The sequence below is a fragment of the Leptonychotes weddellii genome, chromosome 5, assembly GCF_054177405.1.
Source record: "Leptonychotes weddellii isolate Sample4059 chromosome 5, ASM5417740v2, whole genome shotgun sequence".
Taxonomy (NCBI): domain Eukaryota; kingdom Metazoa; phylum Chordata; class Mammalia; order Carnivora; family Phocidae; genus Leptonychotes; species Leptonychotes weddellii.
Genome location: NC_138373.1, coordinates 32,178,090 through 32,197,281, shown reverse-complemented (window position 1 = coordinate 32,197,281; position 19,192 = coordinate 32,178,090). Strand labels below are relative to the sequence as shown.

At 47.6% G+C, this 19,192-nt stretch overlaps 1 protein-coding gene across 7 annotated transcripts in view; it reads right to left on the bottom strand.

Moving 5' to 3' along the window:
- LOC115937050 (cytokine-like nuclear factor N-PAC) overlaps positions 1 to 19,192 on the bottom strand; it is a 35,710-nt gene that overhangs the window by 6,166 nt on the left and 10,352 nt on the right. Inside the window, exons 4-16 of one of the 7 annotated variants that reach the window (XM_081820110.1) lie at positions 17,755 to 17,893; positions 16,975 to 17,217; positions 12,002 to 12,088; positions 11,065 to 11,121; positions 10,266 to 10,316; positions 10,100 to 10,173; positions 7,482 to 7,581; positions 3,094 to 3,156; positions 2,564 to 2,674; positions 1,832 to 1,933; positions 1,018 to 1,180; positions 520 to 699; positions 77 to 201 (exon numbers count right to left, since the gene is read on the bottom strand). In XM_081820110.1, the coding sequence (XP_081676236.1) occupies positions 77 to 201; positions 520 to 699; positions 1,018 to 1,180; positions 1,832 to 1,933; positions 2,564 to 2,674; positions 3,094 to 3,156; positions 7,482 to 7,581; positions 10,100 to 10,173; positions 10,266 to 10,316; positions 11,065 to 11,121; positions 12,002 to 12,088; positions 16,975 to 17,217; positions 17,755 to 17,893 (1,495 nt within the window). The remainder of the gene's footprint in view (positions 1 to 76; positions 202 to 519; positions 700 to 1,017; positions 1,181 to 1,831; positions 1,934 to 2,563; positions 2,675 to 3,093; positions 3,157 to 7,481; positions 7,582 to 10,099; positions 10,174 to 10,265; positions 10,317 to 11,064; positions 11,122 to 12,001; positions 12,089 to 16,974; positions 17,218 to 17,754; positions 17,894 to 19,192) is intronic. The other 6 variants (XM_081820111.1, XM_081820113.1, XM_081820112.1 and 3 more) reach the window with 6 other exon arrangements.

Below are 19,192 nucleotides of genomic sequence, written 5' to 3'. Positions count from 1 at the left end.
ACAAAGCAAAGAGAGGGGAGGAAGACTAAAAACCAAGGGAAGGCTGCCAGATTGGGCCCCGCCTCTTGGCAGTTACCTCATTGGCTGCGGCTGCCATTGGAGTAGGATGGTTGACGGCATCCCCCAGGGCAATGGCTAAGCGGAGATCCTTCTGAATGTACTTCAGGTAGAAATCAGGCTTAAAGTTCCCTTGCAGGATATCTGAGGACGGAAAGCACATATCAGAAGAATTAAATGGACTCTAACTAAGAAACTATCTGCTGTACCGTCAGGGCTCAACATCTAGCATTTCCTCCCTCTTGGACACTGAAGAGACCAACCAGTTCCCAGCCAGTACCCCCAAAACCCATCTGCCATGTCTCTGGACCCCCTCTGGTAGAGTGCATAGACTGATTAGAGAGGGTGCCTCTTTCATACCAGTGAGCCCTTGAAGAAGAGAACGCTCTGTGACAGAGGCCTGACCCAGTTTCTCAGCTCCAATCACAAGTAAAATGCACGGAGAGGACAAAGGCAACTCACTTTGGCACTTCTGGTCCAGGAAGATGCTGGCTAACTGTCCCTGATTGAGGATGTCCAAGAGTGTCTGCTGGGACTGGCCTGTCACTTGGGCCAGGGTTAACCCCTCAGCGATGGTGGCCATGAAGCTTCCCTGTACCATGTTCACGATCAGCATCATCTTGGCTGCGTTGCCAACCTCACCTGGCCAGGGCAGAGAATCACGGTCACTTCCCAAGAATTCCGAGGGCAGGGACTTTCTGCCCACCCTCATCCCTGCTCGGACCCACCTCTACACCCAGGGGAGGCCCCATTCACCTGCCCCTGACAGAACTGGCTCTGACCCTTCAGGCTCTTCCTCCTTCCAGGCACTGACTGTGCAAGTCAAAGGAAACCTTCCCATGGGGGCCCCAGGCAGAGAGGCCGTGCGGGATTGACGCTGTCATCAGTGCAGTCTAGAGGGGATGTGGCCCACCCAGCCTCCGGGCCTGCAGTGGCCCGATGGGTGGGCAGGCGTGTTACCTAGAAAGAAGGAGGTCTTCCCCATTGCCTGGAAGCAGCTGCTGCAGTCCTCATACAAGCCCCTGTCTCCGGCTGCTAAGATCACCAACATCCCATCATTAGACAGCTGCTGATTCCCTGAGACTGGGGCTTCCAGAAAGCGGCCCCCCCTGGACACAATCACCTGGAAAGGAAAGTCATAGCTTCTGAAGGTCTTGCCTCTCACAGGGGTTTCAAGTGGAAACACCTGGCCCTCCACACCGAGGCCCCAAACAGATGCCTGAATTACATGCAGTAAACAGAGAAGCGGGGGTGGGGGGCGGTGGTCTCCCCACAGACTCCCATGGACTTAGAATTTCTTGCAATGACCAAGCATGACCGTGCCAATGGCTTGGCTGACCACACCTCCTCCAGACACTGCCCTTCCCTCTTCAGCCACTCTCAGAACACACAAGGGCTAGAAGTAACCACCCCCTCACTTGGCCCAGCAGCTTAGGGAGGAAGAATACTGTTAGTAACAACTGTAGATGGCTGCTTAAACCAAAAAGGCCCTGCTGGCAGCCTGGATTGCTTCTCATTGTGGGGCAGGCAGCTACAGGACCTAATGCCCATCCCAGCCGGGCGGCACCTCTCCTCTCGCGGCTATTCAGATTAGCTGTGGCTTTGAAAGTAGAAAGTGAAGACAGGCTAGTCCCAAGGCTACAGGCCTCTCGTCCTCTCCTGGCTTGACTTCTAGAGTAATCAAGTTGCCTATACTCAGGCATAATCAATCAGCCTGAGTCTTGGGCTCCAACTGCCAAGGACGCTGGAGGGCCAGCATGAACGAGGCCGCTACCTGGGCCAGCTCGGTGACTGTGTCAGCATCCACTGTTGACATGTCCACGTAGCACTTCCCGGGGCGGATCCCCTGCAGCACACCACTGGGGCCCAGCACCAGCTGTGGGGACACAAGGGAGAAGCAATAGCCCAGGCTCCCAGCCAGACACCCAGGAGCCCCTTAGACCTAAGGTCAGAATCCTGTTACTTTTTTGGCTCATTTCCTGATTAGGAGCTAAATATTAAGGCTGAGAGGGGGCAGCAAGTAAATAAGCATTAAGAGAGAAAAACAGCTCTACTTTATTCCCATTTATCTTCAAAAAGAATACATGCATGTTCCTTTTTACTAAAAACCTCCCATTTAAACGATAACCTCAGTATTTTCTTGGGCTTCTTTGGATTAAACTAGTTACCAATTTAACAAGATGACTACTGTACATGAACTTATAAAACATACAAATACAGCCAGAGCTAAACATATGACCTCGCCACATGAACCAAATAAGAATACATGGGGATGGTCAGCAAAGATCTCAGGGACCCTAGTTACTTTCATTCTCTGTTCTGAATTAAAGGATGGCTGTATTTAATTTATGCAGATTACTTTCACAATGGGGGATGGCCCCAAATGGGAAATACAACCCTCCCACATGCTACAGACACTCACTCATGGGCAGGGGAGAAGGCAGGGAGGCCAGCCAGCTTTCCTGGCCACAACCTGAGACATTGAGGGGAGGGAAGGGATCCTTACGTCCTTGGCTGCCTTTGGATCTGACACGCAGGCAAAGGTGATGTCACAAGTTGAAACGACTTCAGCGGGGGTTCTTCCTAGGCGGGCCCCCTCCTGGATGAACAAATCACACTGCAAAAGTCACAGATCCTAATGTGAGCTGCAGGCAGTGCACAACAAACACAACAGCCAGGCCAGAGACACACTGCACAGTCCTCCTGGCTGGCCTCCCAAGGTAGGAGGCTGAGGCTAGGAGCCAGGGATACCAGAGCTGGTGGTGTTTTTTTTTTTTTTTAAGATTTTATTTATTTATTTGACAGTGAGAGAGACAGTGAGAGAGGGAACACAAGCAGGGGGAGAGGGAGAGGGAGAAGCAGGCTTCCCGCTGAGCAGGGAGCCTGATGCGGGGCTCAATCCCAGGATGCTGGGATCATGACCTGAGCCGAAGGCAGCCGCTTAACCGACTGAGCCACCCAGGCGCCCCTGGTGGTCTGACTTTTCTGAGGGAAGTGGATGGGGCTCCTTAAGGACCGTCTTGTGTTTTTGCATACCTGGTGCCTAGAACGATGTTCTACTTCACAGTAAGCACAAAACAAGTGTCTGCTGAAGGATTCCTGTTTGAAGAACAGGATGTAAACAGTACCTGTTTGCAGCACTCTGTAGCTGTCTTGGCTGTGGCAAAACCTGCCCATTGTCCCAGGCTATCCACACTGTGCTGGGGAACCAGGGCTGGGGCTGGGAGGCTGCCATTCCTTACCAAGATATTTCTGGGGGTTTCTAAAAGCATGAACTTTTCTTCCTTGAGAATTAAAATTACCCAGAACATCTCATAACAAAACATCATTAATATTTCAAAGATTTTTTTAAATTTTATTTATTTGACATAGAGACAGAGAGAGGGGGAACACAAGCAGGGGGACGCTGGGATCATGACCTGAGCTGAAGGCAGACGCTTAACTGTCTGAGCCACCCAGGCGCCCCTACAAAACATCATTAATATTTCAGTGTATTTCCTTCTCCAACGCATTTAAAAAAATTAGAATAATGTGAAGCTACTATTTTGTATCTTTTTTTTTTTTAAAGATTTATTTATTTGACAGAGTGAGAGCAGGAGAGCACAGGCAGGGGGAGCAGCAGAGGGAGAGGGAGAAGCAGACTCCCCACGCTGAGCAGGGAGCCCAATGTGGGGCTCGATCCCAGGACCGTGGAAACGTAACCTGAGCCGAAGGCAGACGCTTAACCGACTGAGCCACCCAGGCGCCCCTGTATCCAACTTTTAATACTGTGTGTGATTTACATTTATCCATACTGTAGCCTTTCATAATTATCATTTATAATAGATGGCTGCAGAATATTCCATTGAGATACACCTGAATTTATCTAATGGCTCTCCTGCAGTTAGATATCTAGCCTGCTTTTAATTATAAATGACTCCAACAAATATCTTCGCGTATAATACCTTTCCTTTATGTTTTCAATTTAGGTCTCTGAAAGTAGAATAAAACAGGCTCCAAATAGCTTTAAAGCTCTTAATAAATGTAGACAAATGGCTTTCCAATGGAGCTGTTAATCTATAATGATCATCAGCAAGGTCTCAAATCACCAGCACTGAGTACATCATTTAAAAACAACAAACAAGCATCCATAAATACATAAAAATTATGTCCTACTTGATGATTTAACCAGCCCAAAACAGCAACTGTTTGTTTGATATATTTTGATTACTCTTGATTACTGAACCTTTTAAATTTAATACCTGTTTCTTTTGTGTGCAATTTTTTATTTTGGATTTATCAAACAATGTGTTTAATAAAATCAGTATGTTACCCTTTCCCTATCATATTTGCTATAACCACTTTCAGTTGGTATCCCTTTAAATCTACGTGGAATTTATTTTAGGTGGTACGAAGTGAGATTAGTACTTCCTCAAATTTCTAACCAGTTGTTCTCAACATAACTTACTGACTGACCTTTCTCCTATCTCAATGATTTGCAGCGAGCCACCTCTATCAGACGAAGTCCTAGCTGTCCAGTTTAGCTGATGGGTGTGTGTCCTTATCACGGTACACACGCACCTTAGCCTTTAAGTATATAGCTTTATGTTTTAAACTTTGTTTGGAAGAGATCTCATTACTTTTTCTTTTCTGAAAAAGTGAAAGTATGTTTCCCATTTACTATACCAGGGAATAATTTTTTATCAAGATCCTTTAACAAGAATTACACAGGGATTGTAAAAGAATTACATGGCTTTTTTTCCCCTTGACAGAGAGAGTGCAAGAGTGAATGTGAGTGGGGGAGGAGATTCTGCAGAGGGAGAGGGAGAGAATCTTAAGCAATCTTCATTCCCAACGCAGAGCCTGATGTGGGGCTTGATATCATGACCCTGAGATCATGACCTGAGCCGAAATGCAGACTCCACGCTGGGCATGGAGCTCGATGTGGGGGTCGATCCCAGGACCCTGAGATCAGACTTGAGCTGAAACCAAGAGTCAGACCCTTCACCGAATGCGCTGCCCAGGCGCTCCTAATCTTTTGCTTTTGCTGTCATCATTTTACAGATGAGAACTCTGAGGCTTAGGAAGGTAAACAATCTTGCTGGAGAGAGTGAGCAAGACAGCTGTGACTTGGATTTAGGTCTGATTCCAAACCGAGATTCGTAAATGCTTTGCTCTCCTGCTTTCCCATAAATTAATTTGGAAAGAATGGCCATGTTTATATAACATTTAGGTTTTCCAATCAAGATACAGGCTGACCAGAGGCACTTCTATCAAAGGGGAATGTACTTATAAGGGAAACCCTCTGACTCTCCCAGCTTTTGCAACTGTCTGCGTCTACATTTCCTGGTTACCCGTACCTTCAATCACAACCTATCCTGCTGATGGGACGAGAGATCTCACTCCTGCCTTAGGTACCCAATGCCCAGCAGCTGAAGCCTAAACTTTTTAGCACAGTTTTCAGTGCCCTTTCCCCCCAACCCTCTTGACTCTCCAACCAGTTCCTTGTTATTCTTTTTTTTTTTTTTTTAAAGATTTTATTTATTTATTTGACAGAGAGAGACACAGCGAAAGAGGGAACACAAGCAGGGGGAGTGGGAGAGGGAAAAGCAGGCTTCCCGCTGAGCAGGGAGCCCGATGCGGGGCTCGATCCCAGGACCCCGGGACCATGACCTGAGCCGAAGGCAGACGCTTAACGACTGAGCCACCCAGGTGCCCCAGTTCCTTATTATTCTTGAAAAGGCCTTTGTTTCAATAGAGTGAATTTTTTTTTTTTACCTTGCCAAGACATTTGTTAATTCAAACCTATTAGCCCTACCACCTCCTTCAACAACCATCCCCCTTTCAGCTGCACCCAGCTGCATACCGGGTGCTCACTCAATCACTTTGTAAACACATGCTGAGCCACACCTGCTCCCCAACAGGCTGGTCCTTCCTCAATTTCTCTTCATGTGCTCCTGGTGAGTATAGGGCTTTAGTTTCTTGGTACTCAGACTACCATTCTTCACCTTTTCTTGGATAGGAACTCGATGGGAGGAGCCGTGGCCTCTCTCCCTTACAAAAGGTACACATTTGGACTTGGAATTCCATTTCAGGGCATGCACAGATCCTTGAAGTGGTGGACCACCACCTTAAGTTAAGAACTTCTAAACCTGTCCTGTCCACTTTGGTGGGCACTAGCCATGGGGGACTATTTACATTTAAGTGAAATAAAATTAAAAATTCAATTCTTCCATCATACTAGCCATGATTCAAGTGTTGGAAGAGCCACATGTGGCTAGTGGCTACCACACTGGACAGGGCAGACACTGGACATCTCCAGCACTGCAGAATGCTCTACTGTACAGTGCTGTTAATACAATCCCAATGACAGAACAGTGCAGCCACTAAAAAGAAGATCTATCTCTATGCACTCAGTATCAATGAATTACTAATATACACACATATATATTTGCATGTGCATAAAAAAAGGATACAAACACCTGATGTGAGCTAGCTCAGGTAATGGCAGAGAAGGGAGAATTTTCACTTCATTTTATACCCAAGTGTTTTTAAATGTTTACTTTTTATTTATTTATTTATTTATTAAAGATTTTATTTATTTATTTCAGAGAGAGAGAATGAGAGAGAGCACATGAGAGGGGGGAGGGGCAGAGGCAGAAGCAGACTCCCTGCTGAGCAGGGAGCCCGATGCGGGACTCGATCCCGGGACTCCAGGATCATGACCTGAGCCGAAGGCAATCGCTTAACCAACTGAGCCACCCAGGTGCCCTCACTTTTTATTTATTTTTAAGAGTTCCAGTTGCACTGAACATCCTAGTGAGCTTTTTATTTTTTTTAAGATTTTATTTATTTATTTGACAGAGAGAGACACAGCGAGAGAGGGAACACAAGCAGGGGAAGTGGGAGAGGGAGAAGCAGGCTCCCCGCGGAGCAGGGAGCCCCATGCGGGGCTCGATCCAGGGACTTTGGGATCATGACCTGAGCCGAAGGCAGATGCCCAACAACTGAGCCACCCAGGCACCCCTAAATGTTTACTTTTTATAATAACATCTAAAGCTTAGAGATTCTCAACTATAGAGAACAAACTAAGAGTTGATGGAAGGAGGTGGGCAGGGAATGGGCTAAATGGGTGATGGGTATTGAGGAGGACACTTGTGATGATATATAAATTATATAACATTTAATTCTACACCTGAAACCAATTTTTACCACGTATGTTAAGAATTTAAATAATTAGAAAAAGAAAACACAAAAAACCAAACATCCTAAGCTCATATACCTACAGCTTCACCTGCCTGAACTAAGAACTTGGCTTCTCCTACTCCACGCATGCAGAACGCTGGGCGGAGGTAACAGGAAGATTCCTATCCTTAAGCCACTCCAACTCCAAGGGTCAAGGTGCCGTCCCACCCCGCCCGACAAGCATCCCCATGAACGCTTACTTTTTCTGCAGTCCGGTTCCAGACAGTCACTGTGTGACCCATTTTTAGCAAGTTGGAGACGATGCCACTTCCCATGAGGCCAAGGCCCAAAAATCCTATCCTGAAAAAGAGAGATACCAATGGGTTCGGGGGGCTCATCCACCAGCAAGTCCACTCAGCGGCTGACAGCACCGCTGCAGAGCCAGCAGCAGCATGTGCACATCGTCGTGCCTTTTCTCATCATGCCATCGTTTTGAAGTATCCCTCAATTTAAGTGGGCTTTTCTAAACCCTTGCCTGCCACAGAAAGAAGTGTGCCTCATTGGTTTAGGGCAAGTCTTCCAACTTGTTCCCTTACTGCTTTGATAGAGCGTCTGAGCCTCCAATTCCGGTACAGCGAGAAAGCAGGCACGTGTCTTTGACTCTTGCAGCGGTTTCCTGGTCGGCCACCCCGAATACCAGGCTTTCAGATGCCACTTCAAAGCACATCAGAATCAGTGACAAGGGCGCCTGGGTGGCTCAGTTGGTTGAGCGACTGCCTTCGGCTCAGGTCATGATCCTGGAGTCCCGGGATCGAGTCCCGCATCGGGCTCCCTGCTTGGCGGGGAGTCTGCTTCTCCCTCTGACCCTCCTCCCTCTCATGTTCTCTGTCTCTCATTCTCTTGCTCTCAAATAAATAAATAAAATCTTAAAAAAAAAAAAAATCCGTGACAAGTAACTGAAGCAATGTGTTCAGAGCCAGCCAACTTCTTCAACTGCAGGACTCAGGATCACCGTCTTCATCTCCCTCCCCAGCTCGACACTTGACACTACCTTTGTGTTCTTCCTGCTGTCAGCAGAGACGGGCCCTGACCCTTTTCAAAGCCTGGAGCCAAGGGAATTCTCCAGAACATGAATTCTTCCTATGCCTGCCTTCTCCTGAACCTCCCTGGCACTGCTCTCCGCTGGCCTGTCCGCACTTCCTCACCCTGCCCTTCTAACTGCAGGCCCATGCTCATCTTGGGGGACTAGAGTTCAGGTGGACATGTTCTGCTTCACTTCCTGTGGCCTGCTTCTTCCTGCAATGCTGAGAACTTAGGGGCTACTGGCTACTACTGCTATTTCTATGTGCTTTTACAGATGATTTTATTTTGCCCAAAGGTCTTTTTTTGGTCCCTGCACTTCACTCCTTGCATGTGATATAGCTAACCAATGCCTCTTCCATCATTTCTTACTACATGGTGTTCTGGTTTTGGCTTAGGTTTCTCTCAGCTCCAGACCCTCTCTGCAGCCTGTCCACCTTCACCTGAGTTACCCTTTTAGTATTCTCGGTCTCCTGGGGTGACATTCACAGCCACCCCTGCAAACTGGCTCTTGAACTGAAACTGTCTCCCCTCATCCCTGGTGGAATATGAACTCTCACATGCTCTCTGTCCCAGCCTGAATCTAATGATAAAAACAGAACCCACCATATTCCTCACCAAATGGCACCCTCACCAAGTTTCCAGCCAAAGCTCAAAACCCAGGAGATCTTTTGTCATTCACAGCTGTCTGGGTAGTTTAAGCTTGCCCGACGATTCTACATCACAACAGACGAATTCTTTTCCTGGCGTTCCAGGACACCTAGTGTACCATACAGCTGCTTCCCTTTGGAGTTGGCTTCACATTCATGTCAAAAAACGGTTTGACTAATGGGGCAACAAAGGTCTTAGGTGAAAGCACTGGACTCTGGTCTCAGCCTCATCCTTGTCATTTTTTTAAAAAAATCAACACAATCCTTAAATCAGCGAGTGACACCCATGTTCCCTTTCATTAGCATAGAACATGCCTGTCTTTTCTACTCTCCCCAGGGCCGTTGACCCAAAATAACCAGTGGAATCAGGGATTTCATCAGCACAAAAAATTATGAATAAAGTAAAAGACGTACTGTTTTTACTCTGGAGAAAGAACTGTACAGGAGATATGCACAGAGAACTCAGACCCAGCCACTGGGCTCAGGACAGTGCTCTGTCTTAGCACTTTTAGACACACGACTGCAAATACCACCGGAGGAAAGGCAGGGGTGTGCGGGCGCAAGCTAAGCTTTGGGGACCACAGTCAAGGCAGGTGTGTGGGAAGGAAAGGGCGGCAACTGCAGGATGATGGTGATTCACCTCTCACCCGCCACCTGCCCCCACCACAACCCTGAGACTGTTTTCATCACTGTTCTACCCAGCCAGTGGTTCTCAAAGTGTGGTCTCTTGACTGGCAGCAGCAGCACACCCAGGAAGGTGTCCAATATTATAAACTCTCCAGATCCACTCCAGATCTACTGACTGAGAAACCCTGGGGGGTGGAGCCTAGCAGTTGATGCTTTACATGTGGCCTTCCAGGTGATTCTGAGGCAGGGGAAAGTCTGAGAACCACCAAACTGAGTGTTCCTCCAGCTCCAAGACTCACTAGTGAGCTATGAAGGCAACCCCACCATGTACTTAAAGGACCTTGGTCTCCTGCAGGTCAAATTAATTCCAGGCAACTCACTAAAAATTACAACTTTCCCTCTCTCTTTCCATTCAGTCCCACCAATGGCTGGGATACAACCCTTAAAGAGCCCCCTTGGGGTCATCCCCTATTCCCTAACAGAACTAGAGCCACAAGAAGCCTTTTCATCAAAGGTCCTACTTTTTGTCTGTGGGTGTGATGCTGCCATTCACGGCCGTGCTGTCTGCTGCCTGGATGGAGGTGGACCCAGTTTCCTAGGGAAAGGAAGCACAGCTCATCAGGTCAGTCTGCCCATGGCAAGGGCCCCAGTGGAAGAGAAAAATAGGGAGGCATGGAACCTACGTACCTCTTCACATATTTTCAACTTCTTTGTGATTGCCTGGTAACAGACAGCTGGCTAATAAAGGAGGGAAAAAGACCATGTATTAAACTGAACGCTTAACTGGTCTTCGTTATAATTTCCCTAAGAGGTTAGGCCTAAAGTGTGGTGTTAACACTGAAACCTATTTGCTGTTCGACTTTACTGAACTCCAAAGGACACATCAGAAAGGTAACACAAACTACTTCACTTAAATATCTATGCAACTCTGCAAGATTCTTTTGCCCATGATGACATTAAGGATCAGATTCATGAAGTCATACACTCAGAGTTACAAGTCTACTCAGTGTAACTGGGCTTGCAACCCAGATCTGTCCAACTCCAAAGCCACAGCCTATCAGGTCCTATATCAAGGTTCAGTCTAACTCATGGCCTTGCAGATACTCTGGGAAGCTTGCCCTCCACAACCCGATGGTTTAGAGAGACTGCTTGCATAGCAAGCCTGAGAATGCATCCACCAAACAGCAAGGGCTACCTCATGAATGTGGATAGCTCACAAGGTCTGGTTTCTGCCCCAGACTCACAAATGTCTCAACCACACAGCTGCTGAGCCTTAAATTTTTTTTGGGGGGAGGGGGTTTACTTTTAACTGTAACAACACCTGAGTCACGAGTGGGCCTCCATGTGACTTTCTATCTAGTTGCTCTGGGCAGTGGTAGAAGCAGAGCCTAACCTTTCAGACTAGTAGGGTGAGGTTTGATGGAGCCACCTTCTCCCTTTAGGCCAGCCCCTGACCAAGGATCAAAAATGTAGAAGACCGACTCACCTTCTCAGTTTGGCTGAGCAGGAAATGATGGAAATGAGGGTCTGCATCTTTCACAGGCTGAAACCAGAAAATGATTCAATAAAACAACTTATCTTCTATTAGAGGTCACCTTGCCTGGTAACTGACTCTCCTCTGGCTGAAACACCCCTGACAGCCGGTCTCGACTATATAACTGCCTGGAAGCCCTTTCCCATTGTTGGTCTAAATCTTTTATAAACAGTCCCTGCTCCAGCTAGAGGGAAACTGGCTACAAGTGGAAAAGAAGAGACAGTTCTGTCAGGGTGGCATAAAAATTATTCTAGTAACACTGCAGGAAAATATTTAAGAGGTATACTGGTATTTTTAAAATGCAGCATTTACCAGTCCCTTTGGATAACTGACTAGGCGAGGCCAAATCAATTCTCAGCACTCTCCCAATTCTAGGGTTTTACCTACTGTGTCTGGTGCCAGACCCCTGAGTGTCTTGTCTCACGGAGGATCGATATAAACAGAAATGCAGGGCAATGAGTGTAGTAGCACTTTCAAGGGCTTTCACAATCAGGCACAACAGGGGACTGGGGCATCCACTCCAAGGGGCTACTGAACAGCAGAGTTGTATATGTGAACAGTGAAAGGTGTCTATAAAGCATTAAGTGAAAAAATGTGTGGGCCAATCCTGCGTTTGTGAAAACCAACCCTATTTCCAACAATAGAAACCCCATGTAGGTATATAATTCTATAAATGATGAGTGAATGGGGGTTGTAGCAAAGGGTCTGGAAGAAGTTACAACGAACATGAAACTGAGCACCCATGAGGGTGGAGACTAGCACTTTTCCCCCTCAAACACCTCAGTACTTTCTTGCAATTTAAAGAATGGGGAAAGGAAAAGTGCCTCACACAGGCCAGGAAACCAGCTTGGAGGCTGGGCTTATCCTGGCCTGCGGGAGAGCTTGTTACCTCGCTCACGGTCGGCTGCCATTTAAACGCGGCCATCGGTCCAGCCATCACCCCCTTCACGGTACTAGACTCAGGGATGGTGAGATCCTACAGAGGGAAAGGCAGATGGTCAAGACACTGAGGCCACCTCAGTAGCAGATGTCTTCCTGCGCCAAATCGCCAAATCCTGCTTCGCTCCTTCAGTTACATTCCACCTCAAACGAACCCCCTAGCCAACTCCAGTCTCAGCCTAAGTCCCCAGGCACGGTTCTGACTGTCCATCGGGAGAAACAGGGCAAGTTCTCATCAACATGGAGCAAGGCTTTCTTCTCTGTTCTTTTTTTTTTTTAAAGATTTTTATTTATTTATTCATGAGAGACAGAGAGAGAGAGAGAGAGAGAGAGGCAGAGGGAGAAGCAGGCTCCCAAGGAGCAGGGAGCCCGATGCGGGACTCGATCCCAGGACCCTGGGATCATGACCTGAGCCGAAGGCAGACGCTTAACCATCTGAGCCACCCAGGCGCCCTCTTCTCTGTTCTTGAAATAACAAATTGTCTTCTTGTGCCCAAGTTTCACAAGGACAGATGTCTCTGGAAATCCCAACTATGGTGTGCAATGTTGTTAGCAAGTCACAGAGAAGATTCTTTATGGCCAATAATGAACATTAAGAAAACAGTACTGGCTTCAGAGAGAATCTCAAAAAAAAAAAAAAACAAACCTAAGAAAGCCACATGGTGCTGATGAGGAAATGTGCCCAGCGTTTTAACTACTAAGCTACTAAGTGACAAAGCCAGACTTCCAATCCAGGGCAACTGGGAGCCAAGAGCCCCACTCCCTCTCCAGGCTGATGCAAGGGCAGGACCCAGTGGAACGGGGCGTACCTCCCCACCAATAGCCTTGCCCACACCCATCCTGGGCAGGATGCTGCTTCAGCTGTGCTCTTATCCCCTCCACCAAGTTCACCTCACACTCCCTTTCCACATGTGGGATCTTCCAGCCACGGTGGCCCTCCTGACATTTCTACTTGGGTATCTCAGGGGAATCTTGAACGTCCCACTGAACTCTGGATCTCCCTGCCCCAACGGTGCCTTCCACAGTCTTCGCAGTCTTAGAAAAGCAGCTCCGTTCTACCAGGCTGAGATCTTTGCAGTCCTTCTTGATTCCACCCTCCTCTTACCTGGTAGCAATGATTATGGTTTTACAACTGCGGATCGGTGACCCCTTTTTTTGCCATCCCCTGCCACTTGGACTGTAGCAAAAGGGATCCCCCTCTGCTTCCGTTCTGGAACCCTGCAGTCTAGACTGGACACAGGAGCTAGAGTGGAGTAGGCCACTTCTCTGCCTACAACTGGCTTCCTGTCTCACACAGTCAGGCCTACGGGGCACTATAAGTTCTACAACCCCTCAACTCCACCCTACTCTCTGAATTCATATCCTATTATATTTTCTCCCCCTCACCACTCTCTAACTCACCAGCACCGCCTTGGCCCTCCAGCCATTCCCCAAACACACCAAGCATTTGCCTTTGCACTACTGGGAATGCTCTTCCAACAGTTATCTGCTTGGCTCACATGCTCACTTCAGGTCTCCGCGGAAATGTCACCTTATCGGGGTGCTTTCCCTGACCCCTCTGTATCTTCCTACGTGATGCTGATGTGATTATAAGTGAGTTCTATGAAAACAAGACCTCTGCCAATTTTGTTTACTCTGTATCCCACGCAGGGAGCCATGCCTGGCACAGAGGAGATGCTCGCTATTTACTGAAGAAGTGAACATGAGAGGGGCCTGGTCTAACTATCATGCTGCTTTATCACTAGACATCTGGCTTATGTGGGGCTGCTCAATCAACACGTGCTGAACAAAGAGATATGGGGGAAAAAAGAGGCCTAGTGTAGAACTGTCCCAAGAACGTCCTGCCGCGATGGACATGTTCTGTATCTGTCCCCTGTGGCTAGGGGCAGCACAGCTCTAGTGACCTGCTTAAGGTCTCAGGACAGGAGAGTGGGGTGGAGACACTGGCTCTCCATCTGGCACCAGCGGAAGGCCTCGACTCCCAGTCAGCAGTCCCTGAACCACTCGGGGATTTGAGGAGAGCCACAGCCCTGAGGGCTCTGTGCTGTCAGGGTGCTGTGTGCCCAAAGCTGCAGTTCTTCTCAGCCCAGGACTTGGAAATGAGAGCCCCTGAGAAAGGATGAGGGCACACCTCTCACACCACAGTTGAGGCACGAACCCAGCCTTTCCCTGTACGCACTCAACTGACGCCTCTGCGTCAAAAGGTCAGCCTTTTCCACTAATCCTCACAGGACAGGGGATTATGGCTCCGAACGGCTATCATCCGAGACTTTGCCCAGTTATCAGCCTAGGCTACTGCTGTTTCAGAAAGAAGTCATTACTGTAGCAACACACACTCTTTTTAGACCGCAGGACCTATTAGATCAGAAGATGCACAAAAATTCCAAGCCCAGATTCCCTACATCTCTGAAGGTGCTTAATTAAAACCAACTGTCTAAACTGAAAGGGCTGTGTCCGCCCTGCACCACTAACCATACTCCTTCCTCTCCAGCTGACAAATCCTTCACTAGAGGCTGGCCAAGCAAGGAGACTGTAGGAAGCATTGTGCTAAGGGTAAAGAGCAAGTAGACCTCTTGGCAGGGGACCTGACTCCAAGAACGGCAGCAGAAATGTTACTATCCCCTGATTAATAATTCAGATTCAAGGGCAAACTGCTTTTCCCTGGGAGCCTGTGAGAAGAGTCCCTGCAGTAAAGCCCGGTGGCGGCCTCGGGTGACACTAAAACCACTATGCTCTCACTGCACAACAGGCTCCTGCCAGACACTGACAAACATAAAGCCATTTTTCAAATGCGTGGTGCACAGCACACTGTTCTTGATGCTTTGCTCTTGTTACTCATTTAATTCTCACGACAAACCTGAGAGACAGGTATCACTATTATTCCCAATGATCAGACGAGGAAACCAAGGCAAAGGAAGTTGGCCAAGGCCACACAGCTGCAGCAAGTTATGGAGTCACAGTTCCGACTCAAACCTCCTCCTCACCTCTCCTGCACACTTCTCTTTTTCCAAAAAGATGTCGTTTCTCTGCAGGGCCAGCACGGAGTTGGTGAGATCCACGGCTTTAGAAAGCAGAAAATAGGAATTTGGAGAACAGTATAAAACCTGACAGCTCAGATGCCTCTGGATCCCCAGGAAATCAATTCAATTGGATCAAATTAGAACACACCCCCTGAAAGTTCTTTCTGCACCACAGCTAGCTGTTTTCTCCACCTTCTCCACCTCTGGCTGGCAGTTCCCTGTGCTCACCGTCAGCCAGGGCTGTCCTGACCGCTAGTCACTCTGTCTACTCTCAGTCCCAGGTTGTCTGACAGTGAGAAGGACTTTCTCTAACACAGTGGTCACAGAGTGGCAGCCCACAGGCTCAATCTGGCCCAGAGATGTTCCTTGGACCTAAAAGTATTTTAAAATTTTGAATTAGCGTGTAACACATAAAATTGGAATGTTACACATAAAAATCAGTATTTCCAGCTTCTCTAAAGGAAAAACCAGACGACCTGGCAAAAGTTGGCTGGGACCCCATGGACAGAGCAATGACTTCCCCAGAGCACCAGCTGCTTCCACCCCTAGTGCTCAGTGTGGAGGCAGGTCAGGGCTGCAAACCCTCAGCCAGCCTCCCCTTGCTGCCACGACCTGTCTGGTCTCGCTGGTGTCTGAATTTGCAGGCCGTGATCTGATGTGGTCTAGTGTTTTGTCAAGGCCTTATCACCCAACTGTTTCTGCCAGCCATCTAGCTCCTGTCCCCTTGACTGTGCCCTAACAGTTCTCCCCTGTGTTTTCACAGACTACCCCCTCCATCTCGAATCCTCTTCCCTTGGCTTTTGAGACTTGACCTACATCTTCTCAGGAAGGTGAAAGTTATGTTATTTCCACTTTATTTCACTGTGATGGCTCCTCCGAATCCTTCCAACTCTGACGTACGGGTATTTTCCCTGCGAAGCAGAATCCTGCCCTTCACTCTGCTCCCTCCTTACTTTCTCTGGAGACCAATCCCACTGGGCCTCAGATACACTTTGTATGTATTCTCCAACATACTTCTACATATTTGCCTCCCGCATCTACATTCCATCCCGACATTAGTTCAAGTCTCCCTAATAGTCTTGGCATCACCTCAAATTCATCACATTCAAGACAGATCTAGTCCTCTTGCTCCGTTCACCAACCCTACTCCTGACTCTTGCTCTTGAGAAAGTTATTACCATTTTCCAAACAAAAACCTGAAATCATCTCCCTCCCCCTTTCCTCTGTAACCCGTTGCTAAATCTTATGAGCCCTTCCTCTGAAGTGCCTCTCAGGCAGTTCTTTTCAGTATTTGCTATCAGGATAGCTCCTTATATATAAATGCAAACCTGGGTTTAGCTTTCTGACCAGTTTTAGCCTTTTTCTCTGCCCTCCACCATTGCTAACATGCAGCTTGGAGCACACCACCACCCTGACACCCAGCTCCAACACGTTTGTGGCCCCCTATGGACTCCATGACAGTAAATACTGCTTCAGTAGACCTCGAGGCCCTCCACAATCCAGTGACAACCCACTTTTAGCTCTCTGCTCTTCTCCTTGTCCTCTACCTATAATGAGAATATCCACGCCAACATCAAGCCCTACACAGGCTGGGCCCTCTGTCTCTGGAATGCCTTCCCCTCTTTCTTAAGCCCCTTCCAGTGCCAGCCCTTGCATGCTGGCTCAGGTGGACTGTTCTCCTGCCTCGACCATTTAGTTGAATGAGAAATCCTTTGCTGCCTTGTGTTCCTATTTCATGCCTGTGCCCCCAGGCTGAGTCCCTCCCCTGGTCTGCAGGATTCTTTAGGGCAGTGCTTGGCACAGGTTTCTACGTCCACTCAGTGAGCTGAGGCACTATAGAGCTCAACTCTTTCACAGACAGAAGAAAGTCACTAATCCCGGAAGCTGCAGAGGTAAAACAAACCTTCTCATCCTTTGGGGGCCGACCCCGTTTCCGGGGACTTTGCTCTTGGGCTCTTTTCAGAGGGGACTTGGAGCCTCTCTCTGAAGAGCCTGAAGACACCCTCTTCTTTCCTTCTCCCATGTTCTTCTTCACCTTCCCTTCAGACAGGCTAAGCTTCCGCTTCTCATCACCTGAGTTTGGCCTACTTCTCTCCTCACTGGAATTACGCCGATTCTTGTCATCAGCAGAATTGTGGGATGATGTCTGAAAGTTTAATAATAACAATGATAGCCACCACAGCAGCCACTGCCGCCGCCACCGCCACTTACACAAGCCACACCCTAGGAGAAGCGCTTTACATGTGCTATCCACACAACAACCCTATGCAATAGGTTCTGCTATTGCTTCCACTGATACTTGGAGAAGCAGGTAAAGTCAAATCACTTGCCTGTACCCAAAGCTAAGAAGTGGGATTTACACCCAGGCAGTGGATATACCCAAAAACACTCCTAATCTCTAGGATGTCAAGGGAGAAATGCCTGTGTTGTACTCAAAAGCTGAGATACTTCTCCTGAGTCCAAGTGACTTTCCTAGGAAGAGCAATCTATTTCAGAAAAGTCTGCCGCATGCATGGAGTTTCAAGCTGATAAGCCAAATGCGGATACCCTAGAACTGAAGTAGTGTTCTCGCCATTGGCATGGCATAAGAATAGAGTTTGGGTTTGGGCCATATTTAATCTGTTAGTTACTACGCCAAAAGAACCAGTCAGATGCTGGAATAAAGCAAGAATCAGTCTCTCACCTGGTCTTTCCCTTTGGCTCTCCGGAGGAACTCTTCAACAGCATCCACAGCCTGCTGGAATCGTTTCCCCTTGTTGATCTTGATCATTTCCTCCTTGTGCGCATGGTATGGCTTTAGCTGTTCCACTTTGATCCAGGCACTAGCAGAAAACACATACAGAAAGGGTATGATCCACACTGCCCATGCCATAAATTATCAATTACCTCATCACAACAGAATGCAAATATCTGTTTGGTTTAACTGGACTTTGAACCAGGCCTGCCATTTTTTCAAAACATGTTACCACCCACCCCAAACTCTTGGAGTATTATAAAAGTATGTCTTCCTGAAACAAGTCAAGCACAACCACCACCACCAAAACCAGAATATCCTCCACAAGTTGCAGGCTATTTATGTCCATTCTCGTTCACCAGCCTTCCACACTAAACCACACATCGCCTGCCACTTGTGCAGGGCAGGGGTAGCCTGGCGATGTTCTTCCATTCTCATCACAGGGGCCCCTCATGGACCGAGGGCATCAGGAAGCATAATCGACCACAGCAACATCACTGCCCAGTCAACACCCAAACCAGAATGACAATCTGTCATCAACTGAGAATCAGGGATGCACCCATGCTCAAGAAATGCAGCATGTGAAATCTGCTCCTCTTTGCGATATTTGTTGATAAATGATCCTGTCTGTGGCTACTAAACCACACAAAACAAGTGACACATGATTTGGAATTAGGCCAGCAGTTGTAATAGGAGGTCTTTAGAAACAAGATTCTGCTTGTGATTAAAGGTACAACATACCCTTATGATGTTTATTTTTTAATTCCTACCATCAATGTGTAACACATGCAAGTAAAAAAGCCATCACTTGTCAATTCTGGAATATCTGGCCTACCAGACTGACTTGAACAAATCTGCCCCAGCTGGCTTCCTGTGGTTTTTCTAAATGACATTCAGCGTCCCAGTACAAAGGAGAGGATTTTATAGGCTTGGCGAGGTAACAGCTAATTTATATACATTTTTACTATGTAATACTCACAAGTCTCATAGCATAACCTTCTGAAAAAAGGGGTCAGGTTAAGGATAGAGAAACTGAGCTATCCCACTAACTTAGGGTCCTCTCCTTTAGAGATAACTGGAGAATATTCACTAATAATAGTAAAAATGTGGGGCGCCTGGGTGACTTAGTTAAGCGTCCAACTCTTGATCTCAACTCAGGTCTTGATTTCAAGATGGTGAGTTTAAGCCCTACACTGGGCTCCACATTGGGCATGGAGCCCATTTAAAAAAAAAAAAGTGCTAATCTCTACATAAAAATAGTTTAGCCAACCCACCTACAGCCACCTATGATTTAAGTGTTATGCTAATAATCGTGACCATGGATCTGTACAAACACAATAGCCGTAGGACTATCAGCCTATAAATGTGATAGCAAACCAGGACTAAG